Raw genomic sequence first — 19,408 nt, forward strand, 5'->3', positions numbered from 1 at the left:
CTCACAGAGCGCTGCTGCTCCTCTGCAACCCAGTAGGCCACACGGCGAACCAACCTCGACCTAGACAAAAGGAGGGGGAGACACGGGAGAGTGGTATTTCCGAAGCCCCCGAGCCAGCACGTCATGGTGTTGTTCCCCCACCTCGTTACACAGGCGCCTCCCACACTAATCATGGCTTTGCAAACGTCCGAAGACGATGCCTGGAAGTCATACCTCAGAAGCAGTCTTATGGCTCCCGACCTCTAAAAAATCCTCCAGCGCCGGACTGGATCCTCGGAAAAATCTGTGGTGTGTGTCTGTGTGTGTGCTCTCTCGATCAAACTGGTAAGGATTTTGGAGGTGACGTACGGGGGGAGTATAAACTGGGGAAAGCCAGGTAAAAGAAGAACCTCAAGGCCTATGGCGAATGTTATCGGCTGGAAGACTGAACGACATCCTACAACTATGATCTTCATAGCCGGAGACAAGGATATAACAAAACCCGAAGGCTCCTCCTCACTACAGGTGGAGATAGACTAGTGAAGCAGATGGCTCCTCGTCATCCACCCCCTACAGACAGAATTACAACAGGAAAAGAGGCCTCAACCCATCTACCACTATAGGTGGAGACAGGAGAGTAAAACAGATCTAACCATGGGCTCAGAGTCTTACAAATATCTCGTCAAACCCACGAGATAATGATTTCTATTTGACTTTACACATAACTAACTGTGAGACATGACAGTCCTGCCTCTAGGGTTACAGATGAGACTTTTCTTGAACCCCCCCCGAGTTTCAGAATATCTTGCGTCAGATCACGGGTTTATCTTACAAGGCATCGAAGAGAAAGAAAAGGTTGTTATCGAGGTGTTGTTTCTGTCTAATGTATCGACCCTGGAAGGTATTCTTTCTATGTCGCTTAGAATCAAACATATCTTTATAGAGTATCTATACTGTAACTGTATCTACAGCTACAGCTGTTTCATTTATATTTTCAGTACTCAAAACTGCTGCACCTATAATGATATACCTATATCTATACAAAAGCTCTTGCAAACATCTTGTACCAGCAGGTGCCTCAACATCAGCTGAAAATCGATTTGGTCTGAACGTCTGGTTTAGTTGTCAAATAAATACCGAGGAAAACAAACAAAACAAACAAACTCGATGGCCTTCTTCACAGGGAGTCTATGGCAACTGTAGAGAAAGGCACTACTACTATCACTACGACTATATAACCACCACTATAAGTATCACAATAAAAACAACCGCTATTACTACTGGTACCAGGTGCAGGTGGCGTGAGATGAAGACGTCTTTTTTGAACGCTTACTCGCGGGGACGGGTTCCAGGGGAGGTGAAGACTGTGGGAAGAGCTTTCTCCGAGTGCTGTAGGCAGTGTGGTGTGCAAGATCAAGTGGAGAAGATGTTAGGTAAAGTAGGTGGTAGCTCCAGGGACCACAAAGGCCAGGCCTTCCACTATCAGTTGATCGATACTTTTAACAACTTATAATCACACACTCATCATTTACCATGTACTGTAAGATCGTATATTCGTGAGGCTTTCCATAGACAAACTAAAAAGACATTTGTCTGAATCCTCAAACGACTACTTCCATACAAAGTACATCTGACTTTATCTGAAATTATACTGATATTATATTCAACAAAGTGGCGTGAACATCGGGCTGATGATCAAGTAAGGGACATGGAGCTTTACGATGACCTTGAAAAGAAAATGGGGAACCAGCGAAAGACACGGGACACAAGAAGAAGAAGAAGAAGAAGAAGAAGAAGAAGACGAACACGCGAAGCCCGGAACAAATTGAGCAACATCCGCGCAAGATCACTCTGACTCGGCGAAAAATGGATTACACAAATCCATGCGTTCACACACACACACACACACACACACACACACACACACACACACACACACATCAGACACACGCAAACCTAATGCATACAATTATCCTACATCCATTATCATCCTTCCTTTCGTCTAATCAACCCTAATTTTTGAGTCTTTCTTCCATGCCCCAGAAATGGAGAAACAGTTTGACACACCGTCGCTTCGAGCCTGTAAATTAGACATTTCGTGGAGAGCACCCGGAGGCGTCTGTAATGTGGAGTTACATGAATATACTGGTTTGTTTCTCAGCTGGAAGACACAGTCCAGGTTAGGATCGTGACGGGAGAGTCAGGCCTGAACACTGTGTGTGTGTGTGAGTGTGAGTGTGTGATCGAAGACGTGTTCTCACTTCATACCGACTCCCTATGCATTAATGGATCTCAGTTTTCATGTCTACTCTTGACTTCAGTCATTTCCATTTGTACTATTCAGAGGATTTCAAATTTCCCTTTACATTACTGATACAGAAGTGAATAAGCTATCGTTTTGCATCACCGAGTTCTCTTTTTTCCATGGAGGTCACTTGTGAAGGAACATTGGCTTTCGTATCATTGGTTCTATACAAATGGTGAGAGAACCTTCACATCGATAATCATAATGGTGGATCAGTGTAATTACTATCTTGTAAGGAAATCTTCGTCTTCCACTCATACATTTCTTTACTTGTAGGGAAAAAATCAAATTGGTTAACAATCATAGAAAACAGTTTCCCCGACTACAGCTGATAAGGAACTCCTTATACCCATATTAAAAGAAATTTCCTAATTTTCCTTTAATTACTTTGTATGCACATGTCATCACGAAGTGTCCTAAATGAAATTTAGATAACCCACAGTAAGTCCTACGTTTTACATTACCTGTGTTGCGTCTTAATACGCCTCACTTATCCATCAACCTATTCTCAAACCATCATATTCTGTATCAGCAGTACCTCCTTCCTATACACTTTAGACTCCACACTGCCGCCACTTCACGAACCCCTGACGTTCACATCCAGCAACTGACCAACACTGCACCTGCCACCAACGCTAGGCCCAATCATCGCTTCATACTTCAGTGGATAGTATACATCAAACACCCACCTTCTTGGCAAGTACCAATCTCATGCACGGCATCAAATCAAGCAGTTACTTAGAGCATTTTCCCCCCCCCCCCCACTACTATACTGAGTAATTTCTCACGACACTGTGTACTCAGAACATACAGACACAAGGTGATGGTGGCAACATCTGACACAGTGATTCTCATTTCTTCGACAAGGCTGTGGTGGCGAGCCTGGGTAGTGAGGGAGGGAAGGGTACAGACGAAGGAGGGTGGAAGGGGCTGAGGGATGGGTACAGACGAGGGAGGGTTAAGAGTATCACAGGCAGATGAGACAGTCATGATCCTGACCTTCATGGTCCTGTGTGGTACTGGTCTAACGGCCTACCCAGCAGCAGGTGTGTGTATTCACCTTGGCTGACCATACCTCCAGGGGGGGAGCACTGCCATGTTTGGGGATGAGTGGTTAACACCCACACCCCCGGGATATAACCCACACTACCACCAACCACCCACCCTCCCTCCCTCTGCCACCTCAACCTCCGCCTCCCCTCCCTGCAACATTCTCTCTCTCTCTCTCCCCCTCTCTTCCTCCCCCCGCCCTCTATCTCGTAATATAACCTCCCACTCCCCGCCCCCCATTAGCCGAGCGGTCGGAGAAACAACCTTGAATGTCAAGGTCCCGGGAATCGAGCCCCGAAAAAGGGGACGGTGTCTTTACGGGCAAGGTGGTGATCCACCATGTATGACCCACTCAACCCTCCACCCTCTCAGGTTCATGGTCGAGCCCTCCTGTACTTGCAGGTCATATAGGGGTGGAGGTAGGCCACTTGGAGACCCAGGTGGTGATAGCTGCCGGTGCCATTGGCCCCGTGTGGCCCAAGGGGACAAAGACCCGACCACCGCAGGCCGGCTGGCGGAGATGGTTGCCCGGGCAGAGAGCATCCACTTTTACCTAGAATGTCCCGCAACACATGTGTCCCTCTCCATAACTCTCACTCGTACCCACGTAACTCTCTCTCTCTACCCTTCACAGCTCTCCCATAACTCTCCCCCTTCCCTCCCATCCACAACTCTTCCAGTCCTCCACACCTCTCTCTCTCTCTCCTCTTTTACAACTCTCCCTCCAACATTTATCCTCACCCTTCCTGCCTCCTCCTGCCTAGTCCATGTCATCTTCGTTCTCCATTCTCTCGCTTCTTCCCCTCTTCCACTCATTCTCGTACCACCCTCTCCCATCCACCTCTCCCGCTAAACCATAATGGGACGCATCCCCCTAATACTAACTCTATGAATACCCGCGACAAAAAAAAATCACTTTTTTTACCTCTTAATTGCCTCTGGATAAGAAAAGGTCATTCACCCGACAGCTAAATTATGATTGGTCGACTTCTGCTCAAAGTAATTCGGTGATCTGTAATTTGGGGTCGTTGGAGGTGGTCATTAGAGATAACAGTGATCTCAAGAGGACGTAATGGGTAAATAATTACGGGTATAAAGAAGATGAGGGTGCATATGGCAACCGAGCCAGTCTCACACAGTGGAGGAGGAGGTCTTGCATACGAGGAGAAATAACAAGAGACGCTCGTAAAAGGCGATCGTGATCCCCTGGAGAAATAAGGAAGACAGGATTGAGTCGGGATCAGATCGTTTCACGAGGGAAGCAAAGAAGGCGAACCGAGACGAGAAAAAAAATGTGTTTCTAAGACCCCGAAGAAGTAAGCGAGGTCCTGACCAACAGGTACGAGAGGGTTTGAACCCTTGGTGAAGCTGTGGCCATGGCAAGTACACAGGTAAAGGTCCAGGTATCTACCCATGGAAAAAAACCAGGGGATATTCACCTTGAGGTAGGGTAAGGTCATGATGAACGGGGGTGGATGGGGCACTGACCCCCATGTAAGGCAGATTCCTATGTCCAATCCACCAAGAAAACGACTCATTTCTCACAGTCTCGAAAATGGTATTGCAAGTTTTCCCTTGTGCTACTTCCCCTCATTACCCACAATGAGTTGCTATGCACCACTTTATGTTAGATGGAGGAGCTAGTTCTATGTTTTAACTAGCCAAGCCTCATGAGCATACCTTACAGCAGGATATTGGCAAACATCCAGAGCAAGGGTCGTTGTTACTAACGCCTTCGATATCCATCCACCAAATTGTGACCCGAATATTCCAAACCACAATATATATATATATATATATATATATATATATATATATATATATATATATATATATATATATAATATTTCTAACCTGCAGTTTTACAGTATGGAGCAAACATGACAACTAAGGAAGATGCGCAAGTTGTCCAAGAAACACAACACAAAGGATTTACTGAGAGAGAGAGAGAGAGAGAGAGAGAGAGAGAGAGAGAGAGAGAGAGAGAGAGAGAGAGAGAGAGAGAGAGAGAGAGAGAGAGAGAATGGTGAGAATGAAGAGTCATTTGAAGAAAAATTAGGCCTTCGTCTTACTGACGCCACGTTTTCAGGTTTCCCGCGACACCGTCTGTTCCTCTCGTTGTCACCGCGCACATCGGGTCTGCCAACAGGGTAGGGACAAGATGGAATATATGCAAAGCTTTTTATTATCAGATACATCACACGAGACTCTGGTGTACATCTACAACCACAGCCTGTGTTGTGATGGGTTCACACACACACACAAGAACCAGTGTTCTGATGGTTATACTTACAAACACCAGGGCCACAGTCTGGACATACATACACCAATGCCACAGTCTGATGGACATAACATACACCTGTGCAAGTGCATGATGGTCATTCATACACCTGTGCAAGTGCATGGTCATTCATACACCTGTACAAGTGCATGATGGACATTCATACACCTGTGCAAGTGCATGGTCATTCATACACCTGTGCAAGTGCATGGTCATTCATACACCTGTGCAAGTGCATGGTCATTCATACACCTGTGCAAGTGCATGGTCATTCATACACCTGTGCAAGTGCATGGTCATTCATACACCTGTGCAAGTGCATGGTCATTCATACACCTGTGCAAGTGCATGGTCATTCATACACCTGTGCAAGTGCATGGTCATTCATACACCTGTGCAAGTGCATGGTCATTCATACACCTGTGCAAGTGCATGGTCATTCATACACCTGTGCAAGTGCATGGTCATTCATACACCTGTGCAAGTGCATGGTCATTCATACACCTGTGCAAGTGCATGGTCATTCATACACCTGTGCAAGTGCATGGTCATTCATACACCTGTGCAAGTGCATGGTCATTCATACACCTGTGCAAGTGCATGGTCATTCATACACCTGTGCAAGTGCATGGTCATTCATACACCTGTGCAAGTGCATGGTCATTCATACACCTGTGCAAGTGCATGGTCATTCATACACCTGTGCAAGTGCATGGTCATTCATACACCTGTGCAAGTGCATGGTCATTCATACACCTGTGCAAGTGCATGGTCATTCATACACCTGTGCAAGTGCATGGTCATTCATACACCTGTGCAAGTGCATGGTCATTCATACACCTGTGCAAGTGCATGGTCATTCATACACCTGTGCAAGTGCATGGTCATTCATACACCTGTGCAAGTGCATGGTCATTCATACACCTGTGCAAGTGCATGGTCATTCATACACCTGTGCAAGTGCATGGTCATTCATACACCTGTGCAAGTGCATGGTCATTCATACACCTGTGCAAGTGCATGGTCATTCATACACCTGTGCAAGTGCATGGTCATTCATACACCTGTGCAAGTGCATGGTCATTCATACACCTGTGCAAGTGCATGGTCATTCATACACCTGTGCAAGTGCATGGTCATTCATACACCTGTGCAAGTGCATGGTCATTCATACACCTGTGCAAGTGCATGGTCATTCATACACCTGTGCAAGTGCATGATGGACATTCATACACCAAAAGGCAAAAAGCATAAATAAAAAAAAAAAAAAATATAAAAAAAAAAAAAAACTACTTACAATAAGAAAAAGGGAATTACAAAAAGAAAAAGGGAATTACAAAAGAACAAGGGAATTACAATAAGAAAAAGGGAATTACAAAAGAAAAGGGAATTACAATAAGAAAAAGGGAATTACAAAAGAAAAAGGGAAGTACAAAAGAAAAAGGGAATTACAAAAGAAAAAGGGAATTACAACAAGAAAAAGGGAATTACAAAAGAAAAAGGGAATTACAAAAGAAAAAGGGAATTACAAAAGTAGTTCAGTGAATACGGCGAGGACTTCGCTGCTACTGTGTGTGTGTATACCGTCGTTGACACTCGGGGTCTGCGTCCTCCCCGTATGCCACACGGGAGGACAGACGTGGTCGTCACGGTGAGGGAGCATTCACTGGCATTACGTCAGCTTCCCCGGGATTCACTTAATGCCGCCACAGTCTTTGATGCTCGCGAAGGTCCAAGCGTTCTCCTGGATCGAAGAATATTCGCGGAGGTGTGCCACGGATCAAGAATCTGGGTAAGTGATATTTATTCTTTTTTTTTTCTCTTTTTTTTTTCTTAAAAAAAAAAAATCCCACAACCGTATTTCTGAGGGGGTGGTTGGGTGGGTGGTGGGTGGTGGGTGAGAGTTGTTGACCCTCGCCGCCCGCCCGCCCTGCCGCCCGCCCCTCCCCCATCACACCCCCAAAACACACCCTCCCTGGTCGCTGCCGTTCGTGAGGAGCCGAATCGTCGGGCGTCTTCCTTTATATCAGATTTGCCTTGCACTTCTCAGCCTCTGAAAGATTGGAGTAAGAATCACATCATTAATGGAGTCCGGGGGAACTGGACTGGACCTGAAACGTTAGCTATTACCAGACCCTCCTGTAAGCCAATGGCCATCTCCAGCCAGATGGACAGGTATCAGCCTAATATATATATATATATATATATATATATATATATATATATATATATATATATATATATATATATATATATATCCATCCGTCCGTAATGAAACTATGCACCGGCAAGTCTCAAAGGCATACAATTTGTCATGATGGACACGAAGTCTTGTGGAGAGGGATCAACAGGTGATGCCAAGCGAGTCAGTGTTCGCCATCAAGACCAAGTGCAGCTGCAGTCAAAGGCATGGCTTAAGTGCTGTCAAGGCTGTCAACAGGTGCTGTCAAAGCGAGTGAATAAAGTGCTGTTAGGGTAAGCCGTAAGTGCTGTCAAGGCAATGAGCGAGCTCTGCCAGGGGAAATGGTAAGCAGGTGCTGTCAACACGTCAGCGAGGACCCCAGTGGGAGATATATATATATATAAAAAGGAGCGAGACAGTTAATACCATTTCAATGGATTTCTTCCCTAAAGCACAAGCAACTCCCGAAGGGAGGGGAAAAATTTGCTCATAAGCAAAAGCAAGAAAAGCGTTGCAAAATGATAAAAAAAAGCAACATTGAAAAAAAAGCAGCATTGTTTAAAAAAAAAAGACCCACAGTTTAAGAGATCGTGTGATTACTGCATTATACATGCAAACACCCAACACAACGTCTCTTACAGAGTCAGAAAGATATACCTTTACCTTGGTTGAGTCTTACGACAGCTCTTAACTTTATCTCGAAGACGCAGTGTAGAAAAAAAATAAAAGAAAGTAATCGTACAATCTTCCTGCATCTGGGAAATATAATTCAGTGGAGCGAAAGACACAGATGGATACCTTTCCGGTTAGACTGGTGAATACGAATCATTAGTCGACAGCTTACATATCTAACCCAAACTTAATCTGATGATCGTTCCAAGATAGGGTAAGCCCCTCCAAAAACAATCTCAAAGATCTTAAGATAAAGGTAATCGAAAAATGAAGGCATTCTACGAGGAATTTTGCTTAAACGCTAATAATCTACGAGAGGGAAATTCACTGGCAAATTTTTGGATGCGATAAAGACAATCTTAGAAAAACTTATTCTGACGACGAATTTAACCCGTGAAAAAAAGCTTATCCTAAGGCAAGCTAAAGCCTTGAGGTGGAACTCCAAGACAAGGGTGACATTCCCAGAGCCGTCTCCTCTCAGGTGCGCCTTTCTCAAGGTTCACCTCTTGTAAAACTTCGTGGAGACCAAGCCGGGCTGGAAAAGCTCCCCGGAAAGCCTCAGTGTGTGTGCGGGTGTTTGGAAGCCCGGGAAACCCAGGAGGAGGAAGAGAGGTGGGTGGTGGTGCCGTACTTCCACTCATCTGTATAGCTTCTTAAGATGACAGCAGCGATGACAGTCCGTGTATTACGGCGGGAGCGCTAACACTCGTCCTTCAAAGACTTGGAAGAGGAAGAGGAGGAGGGTGGGTGTGTGTGTGTCTGGTTCTTGGAGTCTCAAACTTAAGACTTGGTTCTTGAGCGGGTGTCTTCCCTCCCGAGGAACTCCCAGCCGGTGCTTCCCTCAGAGCATTTTTGAGGCCACGCAACTTGCGCTCTGATAATGCAAGAATGCAAGGTATCTTTTTTTTTTTTTTCTCCTCCCTAATGCACACGAGCCAAGTTACATCCTAATTTACGAGACGATTTAGACGTTAAGGCACGCATACTGTCCCCCTTAACCCGCCCCAACCACAAGCCATCGTCCTCTCCAGAATGTAGCACTGTCTTGAGATCGCTGTTCGGGGTCTCACGCCTCGGGCATATAAGGATGTGAATCCCATTTGAACACTTTACGGCCAAGGGCTCTGTGCCTTCTTTAGCTAGCCTGGGAAGGTAAGGCGATTTGGACACCCTTGGCCACACACGCCTGGGCAAACACGAATTCCTTCTATTCGTGTTTCGTGATCGTTACTAGTGACATGTATCACACGTAGCGACGGGGTACGCAACCCTCCAGGTATTCCTAAATGCATCGGTGAAGAAGGGAAGTGATATTCCTAGCAATACAATGAATTATCTAAGAAAAAAATATATATAAATAAGTCTGCATCAATATCAAATTCTCTGCTGGAGATTCAAGGGGCTGATCCTTTTTTTATTTTTTTTTGTCCACATTCTGGCAACGCTGCGGGTTATCAGAAGAACAACGTTTGGCATCACGCGATAAGTCGATCGTTAGCCATGTTCGTTTTTGTACATGAGAAAAAAAAAAGGTGATGAAAAAGTGGCCAAGATAGGTCACCTCTTGTATTTGACATACGAACGAAATTCCCCTCCTCTCCCCACCCACGGGTCTGTGTATTCCCCCTGCGTTGCAAACTAAGCCACACCAAGTCATGCCACGCCAAGCCGAGCCATGTTAAGCCAAGCTAAGCCAAGCCAAGCCAAGATATGCCATGCCAAACTACGCCAAGCCGAGCCAAACCACGCCAAGCCATGCTAAACCATGCTAAACCATGCCAAGCCATGCTAAACCATGCCAAGCCATGCTAAACCACGCCAAGCCATGCTAAACCACGCCAAGCCATGCTAAACCACGCCAAGCCGTCCTAACCACGCCAAGCCATGCTAAACCACGCCAAGCCATGCTAAACCACGCCAAGCCATGCTAAACCATGCCAAACCACGTCAGGACAAACCAAGCCACGCACCCTGGGTCATAATTCATGGATAGAATGGGTTGTGCCAAACCATGCCTCGCATTACCATAGAAAGAACAGCTCTGAGAAGATAATGATGGATGGTGAAGAAGAGCCCCCCTCCCCCTCCTTCCCCTGCCGCCCCTTCTCTCTCTCTCATCTGATGGCCCACCTTCAACACCTCATCCATGTCCACCTGACACCATCATCCATCAGTACGCCATCATCATCCATCGACAACGCCCGTCTACACTGACCACCAAACACATCCAGCACACACATACACCCTGCTCTACATCGACCCTATCTGTCTCTGTACCCACACTCGTACATAACATACCATACGAAACCACCCATCCACCACCCACGTACAAAACGCCCAACTTCCACCATCCCTCCTCACTCTCGGCACCATCCACCAAACCACCACACACACACACACACTGCTACTCCACAGTCACTGGATCTTTTAAAACTCCAGCCACCTTCCCTGACACTATGGAACTCCTGCCTTCCGTCCGGGGACACTGAGGCTTCTTCATAGTCGTCTTTCACGCCGTAAGATTATGTCTAGCCCTCACATCCCAGCCATCTCTAGCATCGTGTCCTACGAATGTAATTCAGTAGCCCTGACCCCCTTAAAAGAAAGGAATGGAAGATTGTGTCTTTGTGGTTGGCATCAGTACACGACACATGTCAAGCGGCTTAACAAAAAACATATACCAAAGCGTTACATGCATCCTAACAAATACACTACGTAGATCTACACATAATACAGTTACAGGAACAGTTATTCCGTGAACGGTTGCACAATATCCAAGGTTTATCCTACAAAATACAGTACACTTACCCCTTTCCTTGTGTTGGTCTCCTGACTCATTGGCAGTAACGAATCAAACACAACAACCAGCACCTCTTGCTTAAGTAGCCTCCCACATTCTACTTGTGTCTACCTCTCTCAACTCCACGTAACACTTGCTAGTGTATCTAGACTACTCATTCATCCAAGTACCCACCACTACGTCATCGGAGACTCACCTTCAATCAAGAGCAGCCTCTGACAGTCTTCGGTGGTGTGTCAGAAATGATAATCTGTGCACACAAATACTGCTACTGGGATTCGGAGGAACACTCAAAAGACATTCAGTAAGATGGTGAAAGTCATCATGTACTCAAACACATTGACTTTTACTCACAAAAACACTCTTGTGTTGAGTCGTAAATACTAGAAAAATACTCACAGATTCATACCACTGACCGGTATTCAGTAATACTTGGTAATATGCAGAAATACTCACAGAGTTATATAAACACTCACAAACTCTCAAAACCACCCATCTACCTACTACACTACGCACTGCAAACACTCGTAAATACTCACACACCAGCGACTATCATGAAAGCCATTTACAGGTATTGGTCGAATACTCACTGACACTCACCTTTGTTCACATGTCTCCGTGCACACACACTCACTCTCACCATTGCCCTCATGACACTTACTCAAGCGCTTCAAAATGACTCACGAATATCAACCCACTGACAGTCTCCTCACACTGCCAAATAATCATCACCCACCAGTGTTCCTCAATACTCACTCACTCACTCACTCACCCGCAAGCTTACGTGACCTTACGGCAATAACCAGCGGCTCCCTCATCACTGGCAGGGGGCCTACGCGGGACTCACCTGTCGGAGCTGGCACACACTTGTCCTTCTTGTAGCTGAACAGTAGATTGTTCCGGCAACTCCTCCGGAAGGCTTTCCACACCTGACCGTCCCTGTAGCACTCGTAGTAATGCCTGCAGAGCTCCTTCTTCTCCTGTTGCGGCGGGGAGGAGGAGGAGGAGGGAGAGGAAAAAGGATGATGAGAAGCACGGAGAGAGGGGAACAGTACAAGAAACCTATTGAACAGAAATGAAACTAAAAAATAAAACACATCAGAAACTTATTTGATAATACACCTTTGAACTGTTTCTTCCCACAGTATATATATATATATATATATATATATATATATATATATATATATATATATATATATATATATATGAAAATGTTTAGTGACTTTGGTGATCAGAATAAGAAGATCCCCGAGACAGAGGACTACAACGGGAACAAAAGGCTTGAAGAACGTTCACCAGGAGAAACATAAGAACACTGGGGAAAGGGACAGGGAAAGCCAGAGAAAAAGGAAAGGAGATACAGAAGAACGAAGAACGAGAGGAAAAAAAAGAAAACACAAGCGAACAAGATGAGAGAAAATAGGAAGTTGACAGGAGAAAGAAAGAATGAGAGAAGAATGAAGTGTTGACAACCTCTGCTACGTTGATGATACCTCGCCATCACCAGAGGAATTATTACACACACACACACACACACACACACACACACACACACACACACAAAGAAAAAAAAAAAGGGAAATAAACTACATCTGATCTGTTCCAATGAGCGGGTTGAGATTGCTACCGCCCAAAGGAGAACTCTGATTTATGACTTAGCTCGAGAGAGAGAGAGAGAGAGAGAGAGAGAGAGAGAGAGAGAGAGAGAGAGAGAGAGAGAGAGAGAGAGAGAGAGAGAGAGAGAGAGCTGCAATTGCTACTCTTTCCCAGATGACGCCTCGCAGCCGCCCCCCCGACGTGAGCAGGTAATGTCACCCTAAGCTGCCAATGAAGGAAAGGATGATGGTCGACTCCAGCCGTCAAGTCGAGGGGCTGGGCTGCCCACAGGGGAAAGGGGGGGGGGGGGAACGTCTTCCTCATTCTTCTATGATCCATGACCTAAGTTTTCTCCTTTGTTCAATCAAGGTCTCTCTCTCTCTCTCTCTCTCTCTCTCTCTCTCTCTCTCTCTCTCTCTCTCTCTCTCCCCCTTTACTGAATCACAGGGCCGTTCCCGTCTATGTCTTAACGTCCACATAGGCCAACTAACTTATTGCAGACCTTCCTTGCCCTAAGCATTTCTACACCAGTGGTGCTGACCTTCTTACATGACTGGGCGACCTTCCTGTATCACCGAAGATCTTGTGATGCTGATGACCTTCTTACAGCACTCGTGACCTTTATACAACACTGATGACCTGTCGACAAGGCCAAGGGGGGGGAGGGGGAGGGGTCTTTCCTAAAGCACCACTGATCTTTTTCGACAGCAGAGCTTCGTGCAGTATCAGCCACCTCTCTGCACTACCAGTGACCAAGAAAATCACTGTTCCTACCTCAATGAGCATTCTCGTACAACTCTGATGACCCCCTGGCCCTTACGCCAGTGAAGTTTGCACTGCACCAGGTGACCCTGATGGTCACCCTCCTGCAGTGCCAGTCACCTTCCTGCAGTGCCAGCGTCCTTACTGCAGTGCTAGCGTTCCTCTTGCGGTACCAAAAATCGTTGCGGGCAGTGCCAGTGACCAACTTACAGTGCCACTGTCTTTGTAGAATACTAGTGACTCTCCTACAGTGCCAGTGACTCTCCTACAGTGACAGTGACCCACTTTCGTCATCGATGATCCCCCTAAGGAGCCACTACTTGTCTACAGTGACAATGGCCTTTTCACAGTGCCAATAATGACCTTCTTACACAATGCCAATGACCTTCTTATACGGCGTCAATGAACTCCTGGCACAGTGTCAGTGACCCTCTCACAGTTCCTCCAGAGGGCGCCCCTCCCCTCACGAGCCGTGTAAGCCTCACTGCTCATCCCCGGCAGCCGCAGTGACTCAACGGTACAGAGGCATGAGCGGTTTTGGGTCCTGGTAATCTACTGTGTTGTTGAGGGTCACTTTGGATGTCCAGTGTTAGCTTCATGCTTTGAAGGGTCAGCCTCACAAAACACTATAATAAATACCTTCTCTAACCATAAACAAAAAAAAAAAAAAAAATTACATACATGCTTAATCCCCAACCATAACAAAGAGCTGGGCTTTGCATAGAGTGCCGGTATGTCGTTGAAGGGGGAAAAAAAAATTGGTAAATCATTTCCCTTTTTTTTAAGGGGATACCCCAGATGACGTCCTTTCTCTTGAACGAGATCAACGTCGCTCTTTTTTTTCCTTTTGGAAAGGGCGTGTGCCTTCCTTACCTTGAAGTTTTCGCCGTCGCAGAGGACATAGGTGTCACAGTGCAGCCTGGAGATGAAGTCGGAGCTGGGCCTCAGGTTCTCGTATGAGCAGGCTAGCTCCCCTATCTGGGTGATGTTGATGGGGGGAGGGATCGTTCCGCACAAGTCAGCCTCTACAGAGAGACAGAAAGAGAGATTATAACACATCTGATAACCCTCAAAAGCCTTATAGATCAATACACCATTCTGATGAACCCCTTCCACTGAATCACCACTTCAAGTAGAATCATTTTTCCTTTTTTTTTTTTTTTTAAGTTCTCACTTTCTACAGTGACGTCTGCGACCACACACACACAGACACACACCTTACTGCGTCCAGCGTTCTCAACTCGTCTTCTTTTCCTTCGCTTGTGACGCTTTTCGCCCCTCCTGGTTCCACCATCTGCCCTCTTGGTTCACCACTCACACTCTCCCCCCTCCACCATCCCCACCCGCTCCCTCAGAGGTTCTCCAAGCATCTCCACTTCCAGGAGGTTCTCCTCCCACCCCCCCCATTCCTAAACCTCAACCCACCCTCCACCTCCCACAACAACCGCTTCACGTCTTACCCAATCTCCGATCAGTGACTCTTCTGACCTTATTTTCCCCCCAGATTCCTCCACTAGGTTCTGGAGTTCCCGTTCCCCGCTCCTAACTGGCGTCCACCGCCGCGGCCGCACCACATTTCCAGCAAACCAACCGACTGGCTTTCCCAAGCTTCCCCTGGTTCATTCACCGTCCTTCCTCCCGACTGACAACACATGCCTCAGTCTTCAGACATATATCCATCGCTGCATTAGTGAAGAAGAAAAGAAAAGAGACAATCATTCACCACTGCACATACGTACATCAACGGCATTTTCCAAAGGGCATTTCCGTCATTAAGAGACAATCATTCACCACTGCACATAACGTACATCAGCGGCATTTTCCAAAGGGCATTTCAGTCAATCATAATTGTTTCCTCCAGACTCCGTAAATACCACACGAGTCTTTCTCTTTCCTCTGAGCATCTCTCAAACTCTTTTCACAAAATCCCGGTCCAGACACAACCTTCATATCTCCTGAATCCACGTTGTGTCTGACCTACTAGTCTGTTAGCTGCTCCTGCTGTGCTTCATGCGACACTACCTCTCAGAATCACCACTTTCCTGTTCACTCACCTTCCGTGTTCCATGAGCGTCCACATTTCCCTACCACTGGAAGGGGCGCAGCTCTAGGCTGCAGGACCCTTTACAAAAGGGGTAATTATACATAAACGCACACAAACACACACACACACCCACTTGTTTTCCGCAGTTTCCCGCGCTATCGAGGTAGCGCCAGGAACGGACGAAAATTTGGGGTCGCATTCGCACGCATCCATTCCCCTAAAAGAAGAAAAAAAATCTACGTGTCTACTCACAAGAGGAGGCAAGAACGCGTACCTGCTGGGGGCCTGACGCACCTCCTTGCCTTCATGTCGTACAGGTAGCCCTCGCCGCACTGCAGACTCGAGGTCCTGGGGCAATGGATCTTGGCGCACATCATCTTCTCCATCTTGGTGGGGCGGCAGATGTCATAGGTGGTGCAGGTGCCCGGCACGCCCGTGCACTCCACGATCGGCAACGCGGTCGTGGTGGAGGTGGTGGTCGTGGTGGTGTTCGTGGCGCAGGGGCCGCTCTTGATGAGGGACGGGTGGACGCACTGATCCAGGTCGTCGTGGAAGAGGGTGCCCGGCTCGCATGAGAAGTAGTACGTCCAGAAGAACCCGGCTTTCACGCGATCCACGCACCTGGGGGGGAGGAAGCGAGAGAAAGAGTGAGAGAGAGAGAGAGAGAGAGAGAGAGAGAGAGAGAGAGAGAGAGAGAGAGAGAGAGAGAGAGAGAGCTGGCTACTTTAACCTACCTACTTCAAACATTATAGCGGAGGGTGAGGAAAAGGGCGGGAGAGAGAGAGAGAGAGAGAGAGAGAGAGAGAGAGAGAGAGAGAGAGAGAGAGAGAGAGAGAGAGAGAGAGAGAGAGAACGAAACCTTCGCTTCCCTTCCTCTCCTCTCCTCTCCCTCCGGTGACACCGTGGTGGCTTTCAGGACCTTCAACAGCTCAACACTTCCTCATTCGCCTCCGGAGCGAGGGAACCGCTTACCACCGCCACACACCGTGGCAGATACATCATCTCCCTCCCCATCACCAACACCACCACCACCACCCTGGCGTCTTCCGCCGCTCTCCGACAGTTCTCGTCCGGGCGGCAAATCAAAAAAGCGCCCTGAGGAGGCAGTTAATCAAGGTCTCCCGAGTCACGCTAATGTGACAAGAGGAGGAGGAGGGGGTCTGCCAAAATGTGACGCGTTAAAAGCACACATTTTGCGAATTCAAGTTATGGTCATGGGGGGAGGAGGAGGGGAGGAATTGAAGACGCGCAGAATAACGTCTGTCTGACATCATGCAGGGTTAGACTGCCAGAAAGCAGTGGAAACTCTTTTTTAACCTCGTGCTTTTACACTGACACTCTCTCTCTCTCTCTCTCTCTCTCTCTCTCTCTCTCTCTCTCTCTCTCTCTCTCTCTCTCTCTCTCTCTCACTCTCTCTCTCTCTCTCTCTCTCTCTCTCTCTCTCTCTTCCAGGGAGGTGCTATAGTCGTCAATACTATATCGAGAGAGAGAGAGAGAGAGAGAGAGAGAGAGAGAGAGAGAGAGAGAGAGAGAGAGAGAGAGAGAGAACTAACCAACCCCTCTATGCTTTAAAAGTCAAACTACAGCATGTAAATAACGAACATAACGTCATAATAAAAAATAAATAAAGGTCCGTGATGAATTACTTGACGAAACAAAAAATCCGTGGAAAAACGGGAATGTTCATCTCCCATTCTCTTCTCCAGGAAGAACCAGCCAAGCCTTCCGGCAAAACGGGACACCACACGCGACCCCAGTCAACCGCAGCTGTGAGCAGCACGCCAGCCTCACTTACACCAGCTGTACCCTTGAGCGCCCCAGCCCCCCCATCTGGGGCTGCCAGCCTCCCTAGGCAAGCAAGCCAAACCCCAGGGGGACAGCTCAAGACAAATGGCACACCCCAAGGGGTAAACTGGACGGAGGAACCCTCCCAAGTGGTGTGTACCAGTTCTTCTCCTCCCCCTATCCACCCCGCGAGTTGCCGCAGCTTCGAGACGGAGGTTCGGAGCCTCCGGGGACGTTGGGAGATGAGCCGTGTGTGTGTGTGTGTGTGTGTGTGTGTGTGTGTGTGTTGTGTGTGTGTGTGTCTGCCACGCCGTGCGATCTTCGAAGATAAAAAGCCGTGGGCTCAAGACGATCGAACGGGTGCTCCTCTCAACTGAGCCAGTCCATGCGTTCAAATTTCGGGTATCGCACGTCAAGCCCATCCACAACCCACTTACGCCACCCATGCTCCGCCGCCAGCAAGTCTCTTAAGATGTACATGGAGTACCAACGCCTCCCCAGGACCCACCTGTAGTACCAGATGCCCCCCCTCCCCTCAAAACCCACCTGTAGTACCAACTGCAGTCCCTGGGGTGAGGAAAGACGCCTGCCTTCTCACACTTGACTCTCGGGTCGACGATGGCGTCTGGGTACCTTGGATCTGTGGACACACGTAGGAGACCAAACGTTAGCATCCTTAACTTGAAAGTTACTACTACTACTACTACTACTACTACTACAACGACTTGTACACGCTCTAAAGTGAATATGCTCACATGTACATCCTTCTATGTGTACACCAGATATACAGAAGAAGAGCCGACGGGAGGTATATATATATATATATATATATATATATATATATATATATATATATATATATATATATATATATATATATATATATATCCTGGTCCCGTCCGACACGCCAACATCAATCAGGGCCCCACCAAAACAGAGCCTTCGTCCACCTCCTCTACTCTAGCCCCGGGGCCCGCAACGGGGCTGCTCCTGACGAACCCGGTTTGAGAGAAGGATATTCCCCCGGAGAAAGCCTTGACTATCAAGAGGCGCACCTGGTCCAAAGTCCTGATGATCTCAGCGGCAAAGCAGCCATAATGACAACGTCGCGCTTGCCTTGCGCTTACCCCGGGTAGGATATTTCTAACGTCCTTCAGAAGGCTGTCGTCAGCAGCGGCGTTTTCCCCAAGTGTATTTCTTATATAATCGGTATTCTTTTACACACACGCGCACACACACACACACACACACACACACACACACATATATATATATATACATATATATATATATATATATATATATATATATATATATATATATATATAAAGTCAGAGAGAGGCCATCTGTTGTGGGTCTGCGAGGCAAAATATCCTCACAACTCTTCATCAAGCGGTGAGATAAGATAAGCTTGTTGAGGCGGTCACCGCTTAAGGTCAGCTTCTCTGTCACCGCTTGAGCACGACGGGACGACCCCCCCCCCCCCCCACGAACACGACGGGACGACCCTTGGGGGCGTGTGAGGGGCTTGGTCGTCGTACCTCTCTGTGTTCAAGCCTCGTGGGATCGCATCCATCGGTCGTACCCGCCTCAGACAAGGGTCGTACCCGTCGTGCTCACGGAGCTTGCGATGAAAACCGCAATAAGACCATTCTCATTCCTGCACTACGTCGGATCGCGCATGATCTTAAATCCTGCACTACGTCGGATCGCGCATGATCTTATATCCTGCACTACGTCGGATCGCGCATGATCTTATATCCTGCACTACGTCGGATCGCGCATGATCTTATATCCTGCACTACGTCGGATCGCGCATGATCTTATATCCTGCACTACGTCGGATCGCGCATGATCTTATATCCTGCACTACGTCGGATCGCGCATGATCTTATATCCTGCACTACGTCGGATCGCGCATGATCTTATATCCTGCACTACGTCGGATC

General features: G+C 47.4%; 1 protein-coding gene and 1 long non-coding RNA gene across 3 annotated transcripts in view; both read right to left on the bottom strand.

Moving 5' to 3' along the window:
- Window positions 1-5,503: 5,503 nt before the first annotated feature.
- LOC139747429 (uncharacterized) lies at window positions 5,504-6,851 on the bottom strand. Its single transcript, XR_011712390.1, has 2 exons — window positions 6,820-6,851; window positions 5,504-5,724 (listed from the first exon to the last, which is right to left on the bottom strand). It is a non-coding gene; the product is annotated as an uncharacterized lncRNA (long non-coding RNA).
- An 84-nt stretch (window positions 6,852-6,935) lies between these two features.
- LOC139747251 (uncharacterized) overlaps window positions 6,936-19,408 on the bottom strand; it is a 193,051-nt gene continuing 180,578 nt past the window's right edge. Inside the window, exons 3-7 of one of the 2 annotated variants that reach the window (XM_071659336.1) lie at window positions 18,006-18,099; window positions 15,949-16,295; window positions 14,504-14,655; window positions 12,117-12,249; window positions 6,936-7,668 (exon numbers count right to left, since the gene is read on the bottom strand). In XM_071659336.1, the coding sequence (XP_071515437.1) occupies window positions 7,637-7,668; window positions 12,117-12,249; window positions 14,504-14,655; window positions 15,949-16,295; window positions 18,006-18,099 (758 nt within the window). In that variant the 3' untranslated portion in view covers window positions 6,936-7,636. The remainder of the gene's footprint in view (window positions 7,669-12,116; window positions 12,250-14,503; window positions 14,656-15,948; window positions 16,296-18,005; window positions 18,100-19,408) is intronic. The other variant, XM_071659337.1, reaches the window with a different exon arrangement.

The sequence above is a fragment of the Panulirus ornatus genome, chromosome 68, assembly GCF_036320965.1.
Source record: "Panulirus ornatus isolate Po-2019 chromosome 68, ASM3632096v1, whole genome shotgun sequence".
In the NCBI taxonomy this organism is placed as follows: Eukaryota; Metazoa; Arthropoda; class Malacostraca; order Decapoda; family Palinuridae; genus Panulirus; species Panulirus ornatus.